Raw genomic sequence first — 24,220 nt, forward strand, 5'->3', positions numbered from 1 at the left:
ACAAAATATTCACAAGACAACTGGTATTCTATGGCCCTATTCTAGGGAAGATAATCAGATCTTAAGAAACAAGAGTCACTTGCACATCCATGTTTACTGCAGCATTATTCATAATTGGTAAGAAATGAAACTAATACAAATATCTAAGAACAGATGAATGGATTAAAAAAGTGTGGCACATATACACTACAGAATACCACTCAGCCATAAAAAAAACAATGAGACGCTGGTATTTGATAGAAAGTGGATGAATATGGAAGATTTAATGCTAAATGAAATAAATTAGACTATGAAAGAGAGGCATTGTATGTCCCATGTAATATATGCTGAAAGTCTGTGTTTGCAGCAGAAATTTAAAGATTAGAAGGTATAAAATTAGGAAGAGCAACTGAGGATGCTAGAAATAGTATGGGTGGAGAGTGGACCATGGCGGGCAGGACTGAGGGAATCTGGAGGGAGGAAGCAGAACATTTAAAGGACACAAAAATGGAAAATTATTTGTTGATTATAATAAGTATGGTAATATCTTTGACTGGACTAATATGTAGTTATATCCATGCCCAGATAATCTATTTTGCACCAGATAGTCTATTTAGCATGCTGTAAAGATGTACAGGAATTAAATGCAAAAAAAAAAATGAATTATGGGGGACCAGCAGTTAGCGTAATGGCTATGTCACTGGACTCCCATGTAGTCAACCACGGTTCACGTCCCCGAACTGGTGGTTTAAAACTCATGCTGGGCATGTGTGCATGTGTGCCCAAGATCCCGAGAGGAGAATGAAGGAGAAGGGATTGCAGCGTGGCCATCCCCCCTGGGGGGTGATTTCTTGCTTTCTGTCTCTCTGTCTCTCTTTGTCTTTCTGGTGAGCACATGTGCCCTATAGCAGAAACCTCTCAAAAAAAAAAATATTAAATTTTTTTTTTTAAATCTAAGGGATTGAGTAATCAATGACTTGTTGAAATACAAATCACATTTACACGAACTAGTAGTATGTGGATATTATGCCAAGAAATAAACTCTTAATGTGTTTATAGTCTAGTTGAGGTTCAGGGACAGTACACAGGCATAAATACAGAAATACACACAAACAAATCCCACTCTCCTTTATTTCTAGAGAACAGTTATTTTAAAACATACAGACTTACACAATGTGAGAGGTAGGTAAGTCCCAGTGATCATCTAATTCAGTAGCTTACAAACTTTTTTTATTCCATAAAAGCCTTATTAAAAGTATCTTCTATGGACCAGTAGGTGCTATGGAGGTTAAGGTGCTGGATCCCTCATGGCCAGCTCTATAGTTCAAGTCCCATACTCAGAGACTTGAAAATCACTATGAGTCATTATGTGTGCATGGGCATGCATGCCCAAAATCTTGAGAGAAGAATGGAAGAGAAGGGATTGTGGCATGGTGATTTCCCCAGGGAAGGTGATTTCTTACTTTCTCTCTCTCTCTCTCTCTCTCTCTCTCTCTCTCTCTCTCTCTCTCTCTCTCTCTCTCTCTCTCTTTCTAGCAATTGCACCCTATAGCAAAAACAAAACCAAAAAACAACAACAAAAATCTTCTATATTTTCTATGGAAATTCAATATGCAAAACACTCAGCTGCTGTGATTGGAAAGAACTGTGAGGGAGTTGAAATCTCACCTATTCATTATTCCACTCCATCCTGCCTACTCAGAGAATTTCCATTCTACTATCCTAGGCTAATCCTATGGGATTTCTTAGAAACTTAGTGAGCCAGTTTAAATGTCCTCATTTCATTCAAATGTTTCATTTCATAAATGAAGCCAGTGTTAGAGTCAATAGTCAAGGAGGGATCATCATGGGATTAACAGAGGCAGAAGGAGGGCCTGGGGAGAGCTGTCAATGCAGGGCACTGAGTTCTGGGACCTGCTTTGCCACTAACCACCTGTATGTCTCTATCATTCCACCTCTCTGGGCTTCCCGCCTCCTCCTCTATAGATTGAACAGGTTTTATAAACAGTCCCTTGCAGGTCCCCCAATTCTGTGGCTCAATCGTTTCAAGCCCCAGACAGACTCTAGAAAGCATGAACTGCCTCAGGTGACCCAATTATAGATGCTTCACATGGTCAGACCAGAAAATCACAATCGGGGGTCTCCGAAAACCACACAAAATGCAACAGCTCTAGCAGATGCTTCTGTAAGAATCAGAGGCAACATCGTCAACACCTGTAGGAACACCAGCAAACTCCCAACCCCAAATCCTATATAATGTGGTGGCCTAGGGGCATAGAACACTTAGAAGGCCAAGGGATGGTTTGCCTGTGGAAAGGATACATCCCTGTTATACATGGGAAAAGGGTACTTCACTTCCCAGTAAACCACCATCTTTCCATTGCATTCTTTTTCATAGAGTTCTGGAAAAGAGCAAAAGAAATTAATGCATCTAGAAACTGGTTCAGCTTCAATTAACAAGCAGCACACAAAGAATGACCTTGCAGGGTATATAAACCACTAACATATCAGAGGTAGAATTATTTTAAGAAGCCATTACCACGGAATGCTTGTTGCCTAGGTACACAGTCTAGGGGACAATAAAATCACAGTAAAAGTAAGAGCCCAACAAAACCAGTCGAACATACAACACAAATGAGATCTTTGGAGAGTGGCAATAGAGTCAGACATCAGTTACTAAACTGTGAAAGGTTTTAAAATCAAGGTGACCACCAGATGTCACTAGAGTACCAATAGTTTTCCTTCTGAGACTGCCCCTTTCAAGATCTCTTGAAGTATTATAATGAGCCTGGGACTAAGAAGGAGAGCCAGTAAAGCACCTTCAAGTGGGAAATGAAGGTTCCAGAGGGCAATATCCTTCCTAAACAGAATGTGGGAAAATTGTGAACAAGCCTAAGTTTCTTGCTTCCTTCTCACGGTTCTCTACACTGTACCAGAGCTACAGTGTCCAAATTGTCTTACTATTCTGTTGTGTGCAAACAACAGCCAACTCTTGGAAAAATAAAGCAGAGGGTTTTAAGCATATGTACCCCCTCTAACTCCAGACTGTGCAGTGAGCATCTACCCAAGCATTCAGAGAAGGAGCCCATCACAGGATGCTGAAGAAACCAAGATGGTCCCTGATGAAATGCTCATGGTGTGTGGGAAAGGGAGAGAAATTTAATATTTGAAAAAAAAAACTCTATTAGAAGCAGATGGTGGATTAAAGCTTGCTTGCCCATTAGTACCACAGCTGGCTGAAGACAGCCCTGAAAAGAAGGGGAATAGTGGACATTTCTTAGTTTAGGATGCTCAGCATTGCTTCCCCCTCCTCCTACCAATATGTCAATTTTCTTCCAGGGAATTAGCCTTCCTCTACTTTTTGACTATGTGGTTTAAGCAGCATTAACTCTGCAGGAATTTCAGGGCTGGGACAATGAACTAGACTTGGCCATGGTGATCAGTTCAGAGATCTTGCACTTGCCAAAGATCTTAGTTCACCACTCTAGCAAAGCTTTAGATACTCACATAATATCCAAGAGAACATTGGTCATGTGGGATCCAATTGCCCTAACCAGCATGCCACCTCTGGACCTTTCAATCCCATGAACCAGTAAGTCGCTTTTTCTTTTTTTATACTACCTTTCTTTTTTTTTTTCTTTTCTTTTTTTTTTTTTTAATTGCCATAGGGTGTGCGCATTTGCCAAAGAAAGACAAAGAGGTGAGAAGAGTACCTTCTCTACCATCTTCTTCCTGTTGGGATTTGGGGCACATACATACACACCTGTTTTTCAAACCAGTGGGTATGGGATTCAAAGCATGGTCTGCCGTGTGGATGTGAGACCTGGATCACTTAACCACTAGGCTGTAGAGCCAGCCCTCTTACACTACCTTTAGTTGGCTTTTTATTACTTGCAACCAAGCTTCCCAATACACACTTTATATGCCTTAGTAAGCTCCGTAGTTGTATCCTACCATGAGTGAGACGGCGAAGGCCACTCTCAGCTCTGAGTGACAGGCATATTCCCTATTTAATCCTTTCTGATTCTACATCACTTACAGAGACAATATCCTTTCTAAACAGAATGTGGAAAAACTGTGAATAAGCCCAAGTTTCTTACTTCCCTCTCACAGTCCTTTACACTATACCAGAGCTCCAGTGACTAAATTTCCTTACCGTTCTGCTGCGTGCAGATAGCAGTCAACTCTTAGAAGAAGAAAGCAGAGGGTTCCATTTTCCAAGATAGAGAAAACTTGGAGAAAAGGAGATTCATAGGCTAAGGGGGTAATCAAGAGTTCTAAAATCTAAAAACCTGTAGCCTCGTGGCCACGCTAAGCTGGGAGTCTGGTCCTTCCTCTTGCCCTCCTAAGAGTAGTAGAACTAGACCAGCTTCTGCTTCTCCAACCAGCCCAGCAACACCAAACCCCTGGTAGCTTTTGAACGTGCTATTTCATGCTCTCCTACTTTTACACATGCTGTTCTCTGAGCCTAGCTTAAACCACCTGATCTCTTGCCTCTTCATATACACACCTGTTTTAAAAACTTTAATTAAACTTTGAAAAGAAAGTTTGGACACTACCTCCTCTAAGAGGCCTTCTATGACCTTCAGGTATATGGGGTGACAACATAACAGGGAAAGCAAAGGCGCCCTCAGAGCACATTGCAGCGTGGACCTAAGATTGTGTAAGAAGCAAATTCTAGGAAGATCAAAGGTACTTTTCGGTCTCATATTCAAAAGACTTTTGTGCTAAAATTTAAAAGGAAGCACAATATAGTGAAAATTAAATCCGTTACTTTCTACTAGTTAGAATAAATAAGAATAAATTCTACTATCTAATGATTAAAAAAAAAAAAAAAGGCATCACTCACTGCTAACATACTCGTCCCACTTTTTTCTGTAGACTAAGTCCATGTAGACATCTGCAAGTAGATCTGGTGAGCAATCCCTCAGAACACCAAAGACTTTGTACTCGTAAAGTCCAGTCCTCTGCAAAAAGAGAACAGGGAGAAATAATCTGTGAGTTTCCAAGTTGAAAACAGGCTGGATCCCACATCACATGCAGCTGAGAATGGGTTTACCCCCACACCCCAACACTGACCTCATCTGTGGTCTTCGTAACACAGTGGTGAAAAAACAGGTAAGGTCCCTGCTCTCCTGGATCTTACATTCAGGCAGACACTGTTAGGGATGTCTATAAGAGCTATCCAAGTAATTTAAATAGGATAGTGTAAGGGTTATGTGACAAATGGTACCTTTCGGGAGGATAGTGTATGCAAGCAGGGTGCTCAGGAAAGGCCTCTATGAGGGTGACACTCATCAGAAATCTTGTTCTCTTGATAAATAGTAGAAGGAGCCAGCTGTGAGAAGATGAGCAAAGCTCATTCCTCCTAGGGATAAGGCTTTCACATGGACAGATGGCGTTACAGAAACTGGGGTCTGGAGAATTCTGTATCAAAGATAGAGTGGTAGGAGTTGAGGTTACAGAGGTTGTGAGGGCAGGATCTTAAGCTGTTTTGTAAGCCAGAGTAAGGGTCAAGGTTTTATTTATCATATATAAATAAGGAGACAGATAAAAAGACCCAATGATCTTTTGCACTGTTCCAGATAAGAGATGGTAATTATTTGAATAGGGAGATAACATCAATGAGGAAAAGTCAGTGAACTGGAGGTCCATTTTGGAGGTAAAGTCACCAGGAATTACTGACAGACTGGCTGTAGGGGAAGGGAAGGCAAAAAGCTCAAACTCTTAGAACCTTTAAGAGTTAACTCTTAGAACCTTTCCTTGGACAATTGGGTGGGAAGTTCCACTTTCTAAGACAGCAAAAACTTGGAGAAGAGGAGATTCATGGGCTATCAGGGTAATTAAGAGTTCTATTTTAGGCAAGTTGGGTTTGGGATGCTTATGAGGCATTCAAGTAGGGATAATGTCATATAGGCAGCAATCGTGCTAGGGAGCGGTTATATTTTATCCATGGCACATAACAAATCCCAATACATTATTTTATCAATTAAAAGAATTTCAACCAATGCTTCTTTTTGATTGTCTATAAAGAACTGCAAAAGGGAAGACCAACAGTTGATGTAATGGCTATGTCGCTGGACTCCCATATAGTCGACTGCAGTTCAAGTCCCAGACCCAGTGGCTTAAAGTCATGCTGGGCACGTGTGTGTGTGTGTGTGCCCAAGATCCTGAGAGGAGAATGGAGGAGAAGGGAATGGGGAGTGGCCATCCCCCGGGTGGGGGGGGGGGAGTGATTTCTCGCCTTCTGTCTCTGTCTCTCTGTCTCCTCTCTGTCTTTCTGGCAAGGTCACGCGCACTATAGCAAAAATCTCTCAAAAAAAAAAAAAAAAAGAAAGAAAGAAAGAAAGAAAAAGGGAAGAAATATCTACTTCAAAGCACATTAGTTCTTTTGTAGATTCCAAAATGCAACAAGCCATCTCCTCCTTGTCTGTGAAAGTTCTGAGCTAAATGATCCCAATACACATTTCACTCTCTGTACAATGCAAGTTCCTGACACTTCCTTTGCCTATAGACTCTATTGCTAAATTGAAAGCAATGGCTTTTAATTTCAGTGCAAAAGCAAACAAAACAAACACATATAAATGAAACTTTCTGATAAACTGCTGTTTCCATGTGCTAACACAATATTGGCTACTCATTCATGAATGAAGTCCTCTCTGTAAACACCATGGCAGGTACCAATGTGAAGAAGGCACCAGGTCTGGGACTCAAACTGTGATGGGCCATGTGGGAGTCCAATGACACAACCGCTACACCACCTGCTGGCCCCTCAGTTTCTTTTATTATTATTACTTCATTAATTATTGCCAGACAGCATGTATATCACCAAAGGGGGACAGAGAGAGAAAGCACCCTTCTGTGGAGTATGGTCACTCCATAATCCCTTCTCCTCCATTTCCCCATTCCATCAGAATCTGGGACATGCATACATAGCTGCCTGGCATGTTTTTCCAGGCACTAGGGCCAGGATTCAAACTGAGGTCAGCCACATGAGATCCAGCTCCCTACACACAGCACATAAACTTTGTGTTCTGGGGCCCCATTTTCTATACCTACTGAGAAAAAGGAATTTTCATGTGTTAAAATAATGATCTCCCCTATCTTACCTTATTTAGCTTTGGATATCTGTGTAAATTAAGACAAACTATTTCTTTAAACTGGTTCCTTTCCCCTTTTTAAATGTAGTTACAACGGCTAACAGGTGGCATTGTGTTTAGGGCACTGGACTCTCAGTTGGCTGACTGTGGTTCAAGTCTCAGGCCTGGTGGCTTGCTTTCTCACTTTCTCTCTCTCTCTCTGTGTGTGTGTGTGTGTGTGTGTGTGTGTGTGTATGTGTGTCTCTCTCTGATGACCACAAATGCCTTGTAGCAAATTAAAAAGTAATAATAATGATAAATAAAATTTATAATTATTTTTAAAAAACAAAAGATAAAACAAATGTAGTTATAGTCTTAGTGACCTCAGTACTATACACATCACAGAACAGACACCGGGTGGGGGGGGGGGGAGTGATTTCTCGCCTTCTGTCTCTGTCTCTCTGTCTCCTCTCTGTCTTTCTGGCAAGGTCACGCGCACTATAGCAAAAATCTCTCAAAAAAAAAAAAAAAGAAAGAAAGAAAGAAAGAAAAAGGGAAGAAATATCTACTTCAAAGCACATTAGTTCTTTTGTAGATTCCAAAATGCAACAAGCCATCTCCTCCTTGTCTGTGAAAGTTCTGAGCTAAATGATCCCAATACACATTTCACTCTCTGTACAATGCAAACTTCACAATTCCTGACTCTTACCTTGCCTATAGACTCTATTGCTAAATTTAAAGCAATGGCTTTTAATTTCAGTGCAAAAGCAAACAAAACAAACACATATAAATGAAACTTTCTGATAAACTGCTGTTTCCATGTGCTAACACAATATTGGCTACTCATTCATGAATGAAGTCCTCTCTGTAAACACCATGGCAGGTACCAATGTGAAGAAGGCACCAGGTCTGGGACTCAAACTGTGATGGGCCATGTGGGAGTCCAATGACACAACCGCTACACCACCTGCTGGCCCCTCAGTTTCTTTTATTATTATTACTTCATTAATTATTGCCAGACAGCATGTATATCACCAAAGGGGGACAGAGAGAGAAAGCACCCTTCTGTGGAGTATGGTCACTCCATAATCCCTTCTCCTCCATTTCCCCATTCCATCAGAATCTGGGACATGCATACATAGCTGCCTGGCATGTTTTTCCAGGCACTAGGGCCAGGATTCAAACTGAGGTCAGCCACATGAGATCCAGCTCCCTACACACAGCACATAAACTTTGTGTTCTGGGGCCCCATTTTCTATACCTACTGAGAAAAAGGAATTTTCATGTGTTAAAATAATGATCTCCCCTATCTTACCTTATTTAGCTTTGGATATCTGTGTAAATTAAGACAAACTATTTCTTTAAACTGGTTCCTTTCCCCTTTTTAAATGTAGTTACAACGGCTAACAGGTGGCATTGTGGTTAGGGCACTGGACTCTCAGTTGGCTGACTGTGGTTCAAGTCTCAGGCCTGGTGGCTTGCTTTCTCACTTTCTCTCTCTCTCTGTGTGTGTGTGTGTGTGTGTGTGTGTGTGTGTATGTGTGTCTCTCTCTGATGACCACAAATGCCTTGTAGCAAATTAAAAAGTAATAATAATGATAAATAAAATTTATAATTATTTTTAAAAAACAAAAGATAAAACAAATGTAGTTATAGTCTTAGTGACCTCAGTACTATACACATCACAGAACAGAACAGAAAGGCCTCTGGGAAAAGAAAAATAGACCAACCACGATTTGAGTGGGTATAGAAGAATGTGCTATTGTAACCGCTTCCTTTAAACACTATCTCCATGGCAGAACTGAGAAATGCAGAACTACAGAGAAACAAAATGCTTGGTAACACTTTTCCCAGTCTATCACTTTTTTTTTTTTTTTGGAGAGATTTTCGCTATAGGGAGCGTGCGCTCACCAGACAGAGAGAGACATAGAGACAGAAAGCGAGAAATCACCCCCCAGGGGGGATGATCACGCCGCAATCCCTTCTCTTCCATTCTCCTCTCGGGATCTTGGGCACGCACGCACACACGCCCGGCGTGAGTTTTAAGCCACCAGGTCCGGGACGCGAACCGCGGTTGACTACGTGGGAGTCCAGCGACATAGACATTACACTAACTGCTGGTACCATCAGTCTATCACTTTTCAAGTGCTAAGCACGCCAGCCCAAATTCCTGGACCAAAGCTCTTTCTGATCCATTATCTCCTTTTCCAAAAAGATCTCAGTAAATATATTCATTTTTATTTCATCCTTTAGAAAATAAAACGTTTTATCATTATAAAAATAATTCATAGTCAATATATGGAATTTTTAAATGCCAAAAATTAAAGAAAAAGAGACATGTAACTCCATCATCCACAAACACCTACTGATAATATGTGACATATTTCTTTTAAGGAAATATAGTCATACATCGCTTAATGATAGGGATATGTTCTGAGAAACTTACTGTTAGGCAATTTGGTATTGTGTAAACATCCTACAGTATTATACGTACACAGACCTAGATCATAGGGCCTACTGCACACTCCATTGCTCCTAGGCTATTACTGTACTGAATAGTGTAGGCAATTGTAACACGCATTAAGTATTTTTGTATCTAAATAGAAAATAAATAGCAGAAAAAAAAAAGGGCTGGCTCCATAACCTGGTGACTAAGGCAACCAGATCCCACACGACCATCTACATGGTTCTAGCCAGCAATTATATGGTCCTAGCCCTAGACTCAGCAGCTTGAGAATCATGCCAGGCACATGTGCATGCATGCCCAAAATCCCTAAAGGAGGAAGAAATGGAAGAGAAGAGATTGTGGTATGACCATCTCCCATAGGAGATGCTTTATCTGTTTCTATCTGGTGATTGTATGCACCCTCTAACAACAACAACAAAAAAAAAAGCAAAAAGATAAAATATGAAAAATCACAGAGTATCTCTACATATGTATAACTACTGTATATCAATGAAAAATTATAATTCAAAAAAAGTATTCCTGGATAGGGTGCATAGGAAAAGTCATGACTTTTTTAAATGTTTTTCTATACAAAAATGAATTATGGTGGTCTCAACTGGGCTGGACTGAGGTGTGTATATATATAAAATGAACTATGACTTTTCCAATAACCCAGTTATGAATGGAGTTTCCAAGACTAGAAGTTGCTCTGGGTGAATCAGTGTGGTGAAAAAATGTAAAGGCCTGGACCAGCAGTTAGCGCAATGGCTATGTCGCTGGACTCCCACGTAGTCGACCGCGGTTGAGTCTCAGACCCAGTGGCTTAAACTCATGCTAGGTGCATGTGCGTGCATGCCCAAGATCCCGAGAGGCGAATGAAGGAGAAGGGATTGCGGCATGGCTATCCCCCCTGGGGGATGATTTCTCGCTTTCTGTTTCTCTGTCTCTGTCTTTCTAGTGAGTACATGTGCCCTATAGCACAAACCTCTCCCAGAAGAAAATCAATCAATCAATTAATTAATTAACCTTAGTATACTGTAACTTTTTCACTGTATAAACTTTTTTAACTTTTTAAAACTTTAAACTCATGTAATAACAGTTTAAAACATAAATACACTGAATGATTGTACAAAAATATTTTCTTTTCGGGGGGCCAGCAGATGGTGTACTGGTTACATCACTGGACTTGGACATAGCCAACCATGGTTCAAGACCTGAATCCAGTGGCTTGAAACTCACGCGGTGGGCATGTGTGTGCATGTCCAGGATCCCAGGAGGACAATGGAGGAGAAAGGATTGCGGCATGGCCATCACCCCTGACGGATGATTTCTTACTTTCTCTCTCACCATCTCTGTCTCTCACTCCAGTGAGCACACATACCCTAAGGCAAAAGCCTCTACAAAAATAAATAAATGAAATAAGTAAATAAATAAATAAATTTTCTTTTTTTAAATATCCTCATCCTATGTGATTTTTCTATCTTTAAGTTATTCCATTTTATTTTTACTTTTTAAACATAAGACACAGGGGCAGCAGGTGGCACAGTGGTTAAGATACTGGACTAGCACATGACTGACCACAGTTTGAGTCCTGGACCCAGTGACTTGAAAATCATACCAGGCATGCATGTGTGTGTACCCAAGATCCTGACAAGAGAATGGAAGAGAAGGGATTGTGGCATGGCCATCCCCTGGAAGGTGATTTCTCACTTTCTCTCTCTGTCTCTCTGTGTGTCTGGTGTGCACACGCCCTATAGCAAGAATATCTCTCTAAAAAAAAAAAAAAGAAGAAGAAGAAGAAAGACACAGAATCAGTGGCAGTGGCACATGCTTGTAGTTTAGTTGGCTGAGGGGCTGCAACAAGAAGATCACAATGAGGTAAGACTCCGTCTAAAATCAACTGGTCTCTTTCTTGCTCTCATAAATAAATAAATAATTTTCTTCTAAAGAATAAGACAAGCGAGAACAGAAGCTGGTGAAATGGTTATATCGCTAGACTCCCACAAGGCTAACCACGGTTTGAGTCCCAGACCCAGCAGCTTGAAACTCACACTAAGCACATGTGCTTGCATGCCCAAAATCCTAAGAAGAGATTGGAGGAAGAACTGTGGTGTGGCCATCCACCCAAGGAGGTGATTTCTTGCATTCTCTCTTTCTGCCTCTCTGTCTTTCTGGTGACTGCATGCACCCTATAGCAAACACTTTAAAAATAAAACAAACAAACCAAGATACATAAACATACACATTAGCTTAGATGTATACACGGTTGGTATCACCATTCTCACTGTCTTCCATCTCTACATCTTGTCCCACTGGAAAGGCCACAGTACATGAAACAACAGGAGAACAAAGCAAGCAAAAGAGAGAATGATGCTATAGGGAGATGCAGTACACATGACATGTCTGAGGCTGCTGCAGGGGTAACAGCATACTGTTTTTCTTTTCTTTCCTTCCTTCTTTTCAGCTTTGCTATATAGGTCATGTGTGCTTGCCAGAGAGAGACAATGAGAGGGAAAGTGAGGAATCACCCTTCACAGGAGATGGTCATACTGCAGTCTCTTCTCCTCCATTCTCCCCTTGGGATCTTGGATGTGTGCACAAGCACCCAGCGTGTTTTTCAAGCCACCAGGTCCAGGATTCAAACAGCACAGTTGGCTAGGTAGGATCTCTGCCACCTAACTGCCACGCCACTGACTGCTTTTCATAAGCAGAAAAAGTACACTCCAAGGCAATGGTAAAAGGTATATAGAGTAAATCAAGTGATGTGGTCAACATGAAATGTATGAGGTTGCTGCCGGTATTTATATGTGAGTTTTTTTGGTTTATTCATTTATTCTTTCCATGAGAGACAGAGGAAAGAGAGAGATTTCAGACAGCCCCAACAAAGTCCTCATGCTGTGATCCACCCAGCCTCCGCCAGCCTGATCACAGACACTATGTTGTTATATTTCTTAGCCATGGTGATTGGAATGCCCCCCCCAACACACAAAATAGTACAATTTATTAGGTCATTGGGAAAGTCATGATACATTTTTGCATGAAAAAAAAAGTCATAACTTTCCCAACTACCTAATATTTTTAATAGGATTTATAGAGTTAAAGTACTTTTTAAATTATTGCCCAGAATATATTTGTTTATCCTGAGAATAAATTCTGAAAGAGCTGATATGCATTTATAAATAGGAAGTGTCCACATGTCATAATATTTGCAAATGGCTTTTGCAATCCCCACAGAGGAATAATGGCCCATGGATGGCACCTCGTAATCACTCTCCACCTGACCCAAAGACAGACACCATTTATTCCTTTCAATTTATGGTGCTTGTCTGCATCTGTAGCTCAGCCTACAAGGCAGGCTTGACAAATCACATTTCTCTATTCCAGTGAATGCACTCTTCAGTGTCTGTCACAAAAGACCTCATTTCCATTCCCAAGGAGAAAGGAAGCCTCCCCAGTCTGTCTGCAGAAAGTGTACAACTCTAGCTCCTCTGTGGCCTAAGAATAGACTCAGTAAGAAAAGCAAGCATTCTTCACCAAAGTAAAAAGAGTTATTTTTTTGGTTTTGTTTTCATATACTAAAGACCATGTGTGCACACTTCAGAGAGAAAAACAGAAGCACTCTTGACAGGATCTCATCACTTCAGTTCCCTTTCCCCAGCCCTGGAGCCACTGTGTATTCAGGTGAACTGGGTATCTCTACTCATGGTCACCATAGGGCTTCCAGCCTTACAGGGACAGCAACTGGGACCACGGTAAAATAGTTCCAATGGATAGAAGTCAAAGTACCAAGACTGCATGAAGAATAACAGGTGACTAAATCCGATTTAACATTTGTGATCTAAGAAAATGTGGTAAATTTAATCCCTAAAGATTACAGGTAGCTATGTAAACTAATGATGACAGCTAATTCTTACTGAGTGCTTACTGAATACCAGGCACTGAGCTGAGTGTTTGACATGAATTATCCCACTTGCTCCACATAGTGATCATATAGGATGAACCACCAGTAAACCTGTCTTTCAGATAAGGACAATGAGACAAGAATCTCTAGAGGTTCAGCTGCCCAACATTCATCTTCTGGTCCATGCCAGGTGTTGGTATGGTATTCTTGGTAAGAATCCAGAATGTCCAGATTCTTTCTACAGAGCACCTCTCCTCTCCAAGTGTTCTCAAGGAAGACAAAAAAAAAGAAAAAAACATACATATAGATATATATGTGTATATATATATATATATATATTTATGTATAAACTATATATATATACACACACACATACACACATACATACATATATACATATATATAGATATATAGATGTGTGTGTGTATATATATATATACAGTTCCATTTTAGTACTGACCACCTTCTGTAATCCCCAAGCAGAAACCTGGGGAAAGACAGGGTGTGAACAGGAAGCTTGGCTTATACCCAAAGACAGAAGCAGGGCAGCCTATGCAACCCATCCTCTCATTCACCAATCTAAACCTTGGGGCCAGCGTTCTCACACCCACAATCTCATCCTGAGAGGGAAGTAAGGAGAGGCAGACTTGTGTCTGTCCAGTTATTTGCTCAAGGGAGACAGAAAAGAGGGTAAGAGCCGACCTCCATGTGTGGCAGGAAGGAGAAGAGGGCCACACATGGATGCCCAGTTTAAAGATATGGTGGCTGTGTCCACTAGTAAAATATGGCTCGTAAGTGTCCTGGGCTCAGTAATTTTCCTATCCATCACAATGGTAACCAAAAAGGTGAGAGAGAGGCCAGCAGGTGGTGTGGTGGTTAGGGGTGCTGGACTCTCGCATGGCTGACTATGGTTTGAATCCCAGACCTGGCGGTTTGCTTCCTCACTTTTCCTCTCTCTCATTCTCGCTCTCTCTCACTCTCACTCTGTCCCTCTCTGGTCAGCTTAAAAATGGATAAATGAATGAATGGATGAAGTTAAATAAAATAACTCTTACAAAAAAAGTGGGAGAAAAGGGTTCAATAGGTCTATAATGCTGAAATAGAAGAAGTTCATGGAGCTAACAATGGTGCAGTAGTAAAACACAACACTGTATAGGACTAGCAGAGGACATAATGGTTATGTCACTGGACTCCCACACGACCAACCACAGTTCAAGTCCTGGACCCAGTGACTTCAAACTCACGCCAGGCACATGAGAGTGCATGTATGTCCAAGAACCCGAGAGGAGAATGGAGGAGAAGGGACTGCAGTGTAGCCATCCCTCCTGGGGGGGGTGATTTCTCACTTTCTGTCTCGCTATCTCTCTCTGTCTTTCTGGCGACCCCACATGCCCAAGAGCAAAAATCTCTCTCAAAAACAAAACAAAACAAAACACAATGCCATGCAGGGCTGACGCACACAGGATGGTGCCCAGTTCAAGTCAGGAGACCTCCTGCAGTACTCCAGGGAGACACGCACCCACAATCCAGGGCTGGCTGAGGCTGGAAGTGGATTGGAACATAAATATACTATTGGGAGTGCTGTTTCTTTGCCTGTGTGTCTCTCTCTCAGTCCCAGGATTGCTCTCTTGCTCAGGGAAGAAATAAATAAGTAAGCTTAAAAAAAGAAAAAGAAAAGAAAAAAAGCAGCAGCAGCTCATCGTGCAAACTGGACCTGAGAGAACCGTAGAAGAAGCTTCTCATCGGTGAGCCAAGTCTGTTCTCACGTGAGTTAAATCTGTGCTTGCCTTCTAAAGGTCAATCTGGCAGCCCAGGCTGGCTAAACACAGAGCTTTCCCAGTAATGCTAGGCTTTGAGTATTTCAGTAGGTCAATCACACCGGGAAGAACAGTCCCTGGGAAAGTACCATCTGCTCCTCACCAAACTCCTTGATTAGTAAATCTATTCAAGGGCAAGAATGCAATTAGGACAGTCCTTTCTCACAGTGCCAGGCTTTGAACTTCAAAAGTCAGGACATCAGCCAAATCGTTAGTTTGACACTCTGCCTAAGCCAAATCGTTAGTTTGATACTTTGCCTAAGTCAGACTGTGCTGGTCTCACATTCTCTGTGGGCATGTGGCAGTGGCCACAGGCATTGTGACGCAGTCCAAGGCTCCTGCAAGGTCTGACATCAGCTCACTGGAAATGCTTGTCTAAGTGGTCCATGGCCCTGCTCCCAGGAGAACTTCTCAGCACTGCTCAGGGTCCACAATCATTCCTGAATGGCCACTAATGTGCAAATCAAAAAGACAAAGTCTTAAAATGGGTATTGCTTTTGCAGTAAGACTATTTTCCCTCACTCTTCACTTTCAGTTTTGCTTCTCACCTCTAGGGGGCTCTCCCACTTTTTAATCTACCTCTCAATATCAGAGCCCAGGTGAGCCTGGTGAGACACTCCTCATAAATTGCAGTTCTCAAAGTATGGTCCTAGGACTAGTACCAATATCACTCAGCCACTGGTTACAAATACAATGCAAAAAAGAAAAAAGAAAGAAAGAAAAAAAGAAAAGAAAAAAGAAAAGGGGGGAAAAGAAACCCTTACACACACAAACATGCACATAGCAAACTCTCATGCCCCACACTACATCCACTGAATCAGAAACTCCAGGGGTGTCATCTCAACTCCAAGTTTTTTGTTTATTTCTTTCACATGTCTCTATAAAAGACAAAGCAAGAGAGAGATGGAGAGTCAGATATACAGAGCGAGATGAGGGGGCACCCTCAAAGGGGTCTCATCACATCACTGTCTCCTTCTTCTGTCCTTCCAGCTACTCAGGACCTTGGGAACATAAACACCTGATATATTGCAAGTCAATTCTGGACCCGGACCTGTGGTCAGCCACGTGTCTTCCAGGACCACAGAACAGTGCCCCACTGCTAGCACCACAACAGCTAGGCCTCGATTCCAAATTTCAATAGACTCTACAGGTGATTCTAGTCTTCATTTGGGTTCGTGAAACATTCTGCCACGTATCATTTCAGTTTATCTTCTCAACTGCCTTGAAAGGTAGTATTGTCCTTGTATTTCAAAAGAGGAAGGTTGAGATTTTAAAGTGAGGGAACCAGCAGTTAGTATAATGGCTATGTCGGTCGATTCCCACGGTTGCAAAAAAAAAAAAAATCAACTGTGTGTTGCTTACAAGAGATGTGTCCCAAACAAAATAACAGAGACTAAAAATAAAGGAATGTTCAAATATAAAACAGGCAAATGCAAACACAAAGAAAGCGGAGGCAGCAACATTACTAGGATGCAGAATTGGATTCTGGGAAAATAAAGAGGTAATCAACTTTAGGCTGAAAAAAAAAAAAAAAAAAAGATTTTAAAGTGAAAAAGTAACTGACCAATATCACCTAGCATATAAGTGAGGCCTGGGCCTTGGCCACTCTCCAATCCCAGCTCCATTCCAGTGCTATCAGCATTCTGGCTCTTCCTGGGAAACAAGACAAACTCAGCCTGGCTCAGGAACTAACACTCAGTGTTAGCTGCTTCAGTGGCTTAAAAGCCATTGTGGTCATTTGAATCTCCTGGGAAACGTTAATATTAAAGAAGAACAAAAACAAACAACAAACAAACAAAGAAACATTTTAAGACCAGCCACGGTGGCTGGGTGGCAACGCAACACTCCGCAATGCTAAGGCCATCTGGGAAGCTCCCAGGTTGGTGTCCTGAGGTCTCCCTCCACTCTGAACACGCATGCACATGCCCAAGATCCAGGCTGGCTACAGCTCAGGCTGGACTCCAATACAAGGACTCTCTTGGGGGTGCCTATCTCTCTGTCTCTCTAATGGAAGAAATGAATAAGTAAACTTTAAAAAGAAGCAGCAGCAGCAGCAGCTCAGTCACTGAATCAGCAACTCCACACCCCTGTTCACCACTTATCCCAATGTCTGTGACGGCAGGAGCACACGTGAGACCATCAATGAACATCTCCTGAAGGAACAGAATGATAGTGGAGAGTTTCTTCAGGACTGTCTGACTCCAAAAGTCATAGTTGTCCCACAATACCACAAAGAATCCCCAGACTAGTTGTGCTTAGCCCCTACAAAGAGAGTATAGTTCTTGCCTTGAAGCAAGCAGTATATTTGGAAGCCGAGAATATCAAATCATGCTAGATAATAGTTGTGGTCTGATGGGCTCACTTAGCACTCTCCATCTTACTTCCACCTGCAAAATAGGAAAAATAACCCATCCCTAGCTACCTTTCAGATTTGTTTAGAGGTATAAATGAAAACCTCTATGGGTCAGCATTGCTTTGACAACCTAGCTAATACCCACTGTTTCTAGCAGCCCCTACAGGCCCAGATAGAGAGCACTAGCAAGAATCCACCTGCCTGAGGCTCACCATCAGGACTTCAATGACAAAACTACATTAAAGCTTAAGAGTTTTTAGTACTTACAGACCCCGGGGGGGTACATGACACACCTGGAGCCTGAGCACACAGGATGGTCAGGGGCAGCAGCACAGAGAGAGCCAAGAATGTGGCCATGAGCAGTATGCATACTGGGCAATAGGTGTAGGTCACTTTGAGTTCGTGGGCAAATGTCTGAATTATCTATTTAAAGAAAGTTGCAAGAAAGCAGGGAGCCCAGCCTTCCAAGCAAGAGAGATGCCTGTAAGTTCTTATCTCTGGCCACCAACCAGGGGCATTTGGGTGGAGTATAGCATTGGAAACTGGCAAGCGTGACTGAGCCCCACATCTGGTATGAGAAAGTTAAACATATGTTAATATAAAGGCTGGAAGGCCTTCTAGCACTCCACTTGCATTACTTGCTGTGGACTGTGCACTGCTGGGGTCAGTGAAGGATTGCAAGATGGCTGGGTGAAAACTTGCTCTAAAAACTATTGACGGGGTAGCATTTGGAGAAATAATAACCTGAAACCAAAAGGCCATTGCTAACTCCCTGAAAACCTGGAACAAGATCCTCACCTCTAGGTTGGCTGATTATCTGAGAACCCGCCAGCTATAGACTGGGCTTACTACAAGACCCAAATGGTCAAGGTAGGCTTGGTGGATGACTTTGAGAAGAAGCTTAATGACCTGAAGGTTCCTGTGCTGGAAGATAAATACACTATCCAGGTGGACGCTGATGAAAAGCAAGACCTGAAAAATTGTGCTGAGTTTGTATCACTCTCAAATGCCAGGATTGAAAACTATCAGAAACAGCAGGAGAAAATGAAGAACATAATTCTATTTGATCAGATGACCATTGAGGACTTGAATGAAATCTTCCCAGAAACCACATTAGACAAGAAGAAATACCCCTGTTAGTCTCACCAGCCAATTGAGAATTTATCAAATTTTTGTGTCTGGAAGGAAGCTCTGGTCCTTGTCTTACAAAATCTAGACACTAAAAATGAAAGTAATGGCATAGAAAAAAAAAAAACCATTGTAAGCCCTCAATAAAAGTTGAATAAATTATATGTAAATGGTCTTCAGTCTCTTTTTTAAATACCTCCAATAATGAGGAACTCACTCCTAAAATGGCCAATCCACACTTGGACAGTTTTGTTAGGAAAAGAGGGTACACAGCATAGGGAGAAAAACAGGAACTTCATGGGCAGATGGACTTGGGTCTGAACTCTGCATCACTACTTCTGGCCTTGTGCCTTGTGTGTCATGACTCTCCCTGAACCTCAGTGTCCTTATCTGTATAAAGAGGAGATGGCACAAGTCATCCATGGGGAAGTAGCGTGGTCTGGGTTGGCTGGAAAGGAAGAGCTGTGGTATATGAACAAGTCATGGGAGATAAATTTGGAAATAGAAGTTGAATGTACCCACATGGCAGCATTTTCCTTCTGTTCAGAGAGGTAGCCCAGGAGCATTTTTAAGATAAAGTCTAGAGTCAGACAGCTGGGTTCAGATCCCAGTTCGAATCTTGAGCAACTAGCTTAACCTTCCCGTGTATTCATTTCCATATAGGTAAAAATGTAATAATCATAGTCTCTTACCATAAGGTTGATGCAATTAAATCAACACCTGCAAAGCACTTCATGGCTGGATTATAAGAAAGTATGCAATAAGCTTTGGCTATTACAATGATTATTATTATTGACTGTGCAATCAATAGTGCCATGAAAGGGTAGTGATAAGATCACAGCCTCTCTTTCAGATGCTTGAGTGGGCTGTGATGGATAGGAGACAGGGGAGCACAGAGGCGGAAGGCCAAGAAACTAGGTAAGAGGTCACTACAATTCCAGGTGAGAGGTGCCAAGCACCAAAGTGGCAAAGGTAATGGATAGAAAAGGGGAGGAAATGTATCATATGTCAGATATATCTGGGTAGACAAAACGATAAAACTTGGCAAAAAGTCTTGATGTGACTGGTTAGGAAAATGGAGCAGAGAGAAAATAGAAGAATTTTATCCAAACACCAATCTGTTTTCATGCTGAAGTGTCTGTTAAAGTTACACAAGGAAATTAATTCTGCCTGTTCTACTCAGGTACTTCTTGGTAGTCTTAGAATACCCCCAAATTCATGGGATATAGCAGGCACTGAGTTTTTTCACTGACTAGTTGCCCATTAAAATACAACGAATTTCTACAGATACTCTCCTAGTCTCTGCTCTGTTCTGGATTGTGAAAGAGCGTGCCCACCTTATTTACAAGTGTTCAAAATGCCATGTTCCATAGTCCTAATACTCAGGGATGGGGTGGTCTCAAAAGCAAATATGTTTGTATTTAGAGTGGGAATTTATTCATAATTCCAGTATTCTCTATTTATTTAGAGTAGGGTTTCTCAACCTGAACAATATGGCAATTTGGGGCTGGATAACTCTTTGTTGGGGGAGTGAGTGGGGTTGTCCTGTGCATCACAGAGTGATGTACAACTCTCAGAGATTTTACACACACATCTGACAAATTCTATTTGAATTCCTGTGAGGCAAGGCAAGGTTTTTGTTCTTGCTTAATGGGCCAGCAAATTCTAATGATTGCAAATGCTCATTTTCTGTTTTAAAATATAAAAACATTATATTTGATGTAAACTAAGATGCGATTGCTTAGAAAAGCAGCTACACAGTTAGCATTCAGTTAGACTGAATTTTAATAGCCTATGTCTACTCTTGACTTAGTTATTTCACATCCTATGTCTGCTATTGACTTTGAGGAGTTGCTTCACCCCTCCAGGACTATTTCTTTCATCTATGACATCTGGGGTTGAACCAGGTGAATGGCAGAGCTTCTCCCTGTTCTAACACCATTACACTCTGCTCTTATGCCAGGAACTTCTATTTCACTTAGGGCGCCTGTAGGTGACTTTTAACCTACTTGCCACTCTGCTACCATCACAGAAAGCTATTAACCCCAAGCCTCGGATGGGATGCCCGACCTCAGTTGCCTTCCACCTGAGCTACCTGGTTCAAAAACCTTTCTGTAATGCCTTCAAAATTGCTTAATAACCATCTCCATTCCTGATACGTCTTAGTTAGAATCTTTCTGCCTTAAGTTTCAGATTCAAGTTATTAAGTGTAACTTAGGAGAAACAGCCCAAAGCAGCAAGTCAGTGGAGATCATAGGTTCCAGTAACTCCTCACACTAGCCAGCGTGCCCACCCAGTCTCTTTTCCATCTACATCCAAGCACTGGGATAGCACCCCTCCCATAGTGCACCAGAAGCACACATTAGGAAGAGATCCATGCCCCTTGCAGGCATGTGCATGGGCCTTAGAATCAGCCAGCCCATGTTTTAATTTTATCATTAACTTTGTTTTTCTTTCAGATACGCCAGTCGTGAGACATTTTATTACAAAATTAAGGCCCAATTTAGCCCTCTTTTCACCAACAATGGACTTACACTAGATGTGAAATGGCAAGAAATTTGCTTCCTCCGGAGCAATGGTAAAGGCGAGGTACTGGTACTGGCTGATCATTAACGTGGCTCCTTACTGCTCTTATATTTAAGTCAATCGGATTTAAGCCAACCTCTGATCAAGTCTGTACAACGATTGATTTTTCTCTTCTTTATATATATTTTTTTTTCAATTTCCTTTTTTTTTTCCCCAGAGGTTTTTGCTATAGGGTACGTGCACCCGCCAGAAAGACAGAGACAGAGAGACAGAAAGTAAGAAAGCACCCCCCAAAGGGGTTAGCCAGGCCGCAGTACCTTCTCCTTCTTTCTCCTCTCGGGATCTTGGGAACGCACACACACGCGCCCGGCATGAGTTTAAGCCACCAGGTCTGGGACTCGAACCTCAATCGACTACATGGGAGTCCAGCAACATAGCCAAGTGCTGGTCCCATATTTCAATTTCTTTTATACACTCAATCACATATGTCACTTAGCTTGTAAAATGAATATTCCAACATGTATTCATTTCTCAACAGTCCAGTTGAGAATACTATACATGTAATCTTCAACAGAAACTCATTTCTTTCTCCCATAAATGCCTTATCTCTCTATTTTTCTCCCTAATGTCTTTCCTCAATTAAATTCTAACAAACTATTTCCCCAGTCAGCCCTGACTTAAGGCTGAACTCAATGATCCAGCTACCCTACATTAGCACGGGGCAAAGTGACTCGGAAGCACCGCCCCTGTGCTCGCTAAGGAAGCAGAAGGGGGCCGGGCGAGCTCCTCCCAGAACCCGAGAAAGCCCGCCCCGGTCCTTTCCCTCAGCTGCAGCCCAACACTACAGCGGGGAGTCTGGACCCAAGCGCTACAGCCCACACGATCCTCCAGCAGACAGGCAGCTACCTGGTCATACAGCCGATAGACGCTGATGCCACAGAACTCCACCAGCAGCTCCCAGTCGGCCCCGGTCAGCGCGGGCTGCTCCAGCTCGGCGCAGGCCTCGTCGAACTGAACGTCCGAGAAGCTGCCTCCACCCTGCGCCATCCTTCTACAGCCTGGACTTCTCCGCCAGGAGGGCAGGCAATGAATAGGCTTGATGTGGGCTCGTGGGCGGGGCGACAAGGTGATCCCCGTGTGACTGGCTGGAAATAGAGCACAGGGCGGGACTTCGGGGAGAGGAGGAGGAAACTGAGGTGGGTGGGTCTTAAAGTGAACGGGGCGGGGCAAATATTGGGGAGAATGAAAAAAAGGTAACATTGGGGGAAAATTGGACTTGATCTGGGGAAAGGAGGAGTTAACGAAGTGGGGAGACTTACCTCTTTGAAGAATATAGAGAAAGTCTGTTTGAAGACTGGCTGGGGAGATGGACAAAGCAAAAATGCTTGAAAATCTCAGGAATGGCATACTAGAACTGAATTTCAATATAATCTCTCCTCTTTTGTTATGCGTTTAGGAACTTTCTTCTAAGAGGGTTGCCAGTAAGCCAAAGCACTCCATACCACAAAAACAGTTAAGAAACTTAATCCTGAATGGATACTGAAGGATATTTGACACTCTAAAGGGTAGAAATTATCTGAAAGGTATCATGATACACACCCAGGATTTCTCCATTTTACATAATTCAGATCTTTGTGTCACTCAAAGCCTTTTTTGTTACTTTGAAGTCCTTTGGGTATTCTGTATTTACCAGTAGCAGATTACATCTGGCTTGGAATAAAGTAGGTAGTTTAAACATCGTAACAATGTAACAGCCATTGCTGACATTCTTTGGAAACTCACATTTCCTAATCTATAAAATGGACCAAGAGTTGTTCTACCTATTACAGTTAAAGTAATTGGACATAAAATAAATTTGCATTGTGCCCATTAAAATAAATGTTGAATGAAAGTTTTCACTTAGTTTCCATTAGTACATTGAAATGTTTCTCTTACTGTACTGGAAAGAAAATTGATGGCAAATTCTGTATTTATGCCAATTTTCATTAACTGATGAATTTTTGTTATTTTTTCCTTGCATTAAAGTCTATTTTATTCAATATTTGTAGAGCTGCATAAGCTTTCTTTTATTTGTGTGTATTTTTCATATGTTTACCTTCATATCTCTGTGTAATTAATTATGTTTTGCTATACTCCACCCAAATGCCTCTGGTTGGTGGCCAGAGATAAGAACTTACAGGCATCTCTCTTGCTTGGAAGGCTGGGCTCCCTGCTTTCTTGCAGTTTTCTTTAAATAGACCATTCAGACATTTGCCCACGAACTCAAAGTGACCCACACCTATTCCCCAATATGCATACTGCTCATGGCCACACTCTTGGCTCTCTCTCTGCTGCTGCCCCTGACCATCCTGTGTGCTCAGGCTCCAGGTGTGTCATGTACCCCCCAGGGTCTGTAAGTACTAAAAACTCTTAAACTTTTACGTAGTTTTGTCATTGAAGTCCTGATGGTGAGTCTCAGGCAGGTGGACCCTTGCTGGTCCTCTTCTGTCTGGACCTCTAGGGACTGCTAGTGATAGTAGGTTCCAGAAATAGTGAGTACCAGCTGAGTTGGCAGAACAACTTCATTAAACATTCATTGAAATTGACAAACTTGTAAGCCACAAAGGATGTTTTATAAGAAATGCCAAAGACTCAATATTATTCTCTGAAGTTAATGCAAAAAGAGAAAGGAAAAAAACAAACAAGCAAACAAAGCCAACCCTTCCTCCCATATGTTTTAAAATAAAAAGCAAAAATAATGCAATATTTATTCCAAGAGCCTAGCCAGTATTAATTTCCTGTATTATATTTTTTTCTACTTACATACCTACTGATGTTGTTTTTTGCACTGACCCTTGACTGATACTATATTCACGGATTAATATATTCAAATTATAAAGATGACAACTTCTATCGATTCAAACTATAAATTCCATGAGATTTAAGTAAAAATGTGTTTTAAAATGCTCCTGAAATTTGATATACCAATTTTAAAATCATAGAAAAGGGTTA

The 24,220-nt window shown here is 41.8% G+C and overlaps 1 protein-coding gene across 1 annotated transcript in view; it reads right to left on the reverse strand.

The window, feature by feature from the left end:
• Positions 1–22,310, reverse strand: part of PCTP (phosphatidylcholine transfer protein) — a 25,978-nt gene extending 3,668 nt beyond the window's left edge. The window contains exons 1-3 of the mRNA XM_006154671.3: positions 22,136–22,310; positions 4,829–4,946; positions 2,302–2,381 (exon numbers count right to left, since the gene is read on the reverse strand). Coding sequence (XP_006154733.1) covers positions 2,302–2,381; positions 4,829–4,946; positions 22,136–22,276 — 339 coding nt within the window. The 5' untranslated portion in view covers positions 22,277–22,310. The remainder of the gene's footprint in view (positions 1–2,301; positions 2,382–4,828; positions 4,947–22,135) is intronic.
• Between the last annotated feature and the right edge of the window lie 1,910 nt (positions 22,311–24,220).

This window comes from Tupaia chinensis, unplaced genomic scaffold (genome assembly GCF_000334495.1).
Source record: "Tupaia chinensis unplaced genomic scaffold, TupChi_1.0 Scaffold000416_1, whole genome shotgun sequence".
In the NCBI taxonomy this organism is placed as follows: domain Eukaryota; kingdom Metazoa; phylum Chordata; class Mammalia; order Scandentia; family Tupaiidae; genus Tupaia; species Tupaia belangeri.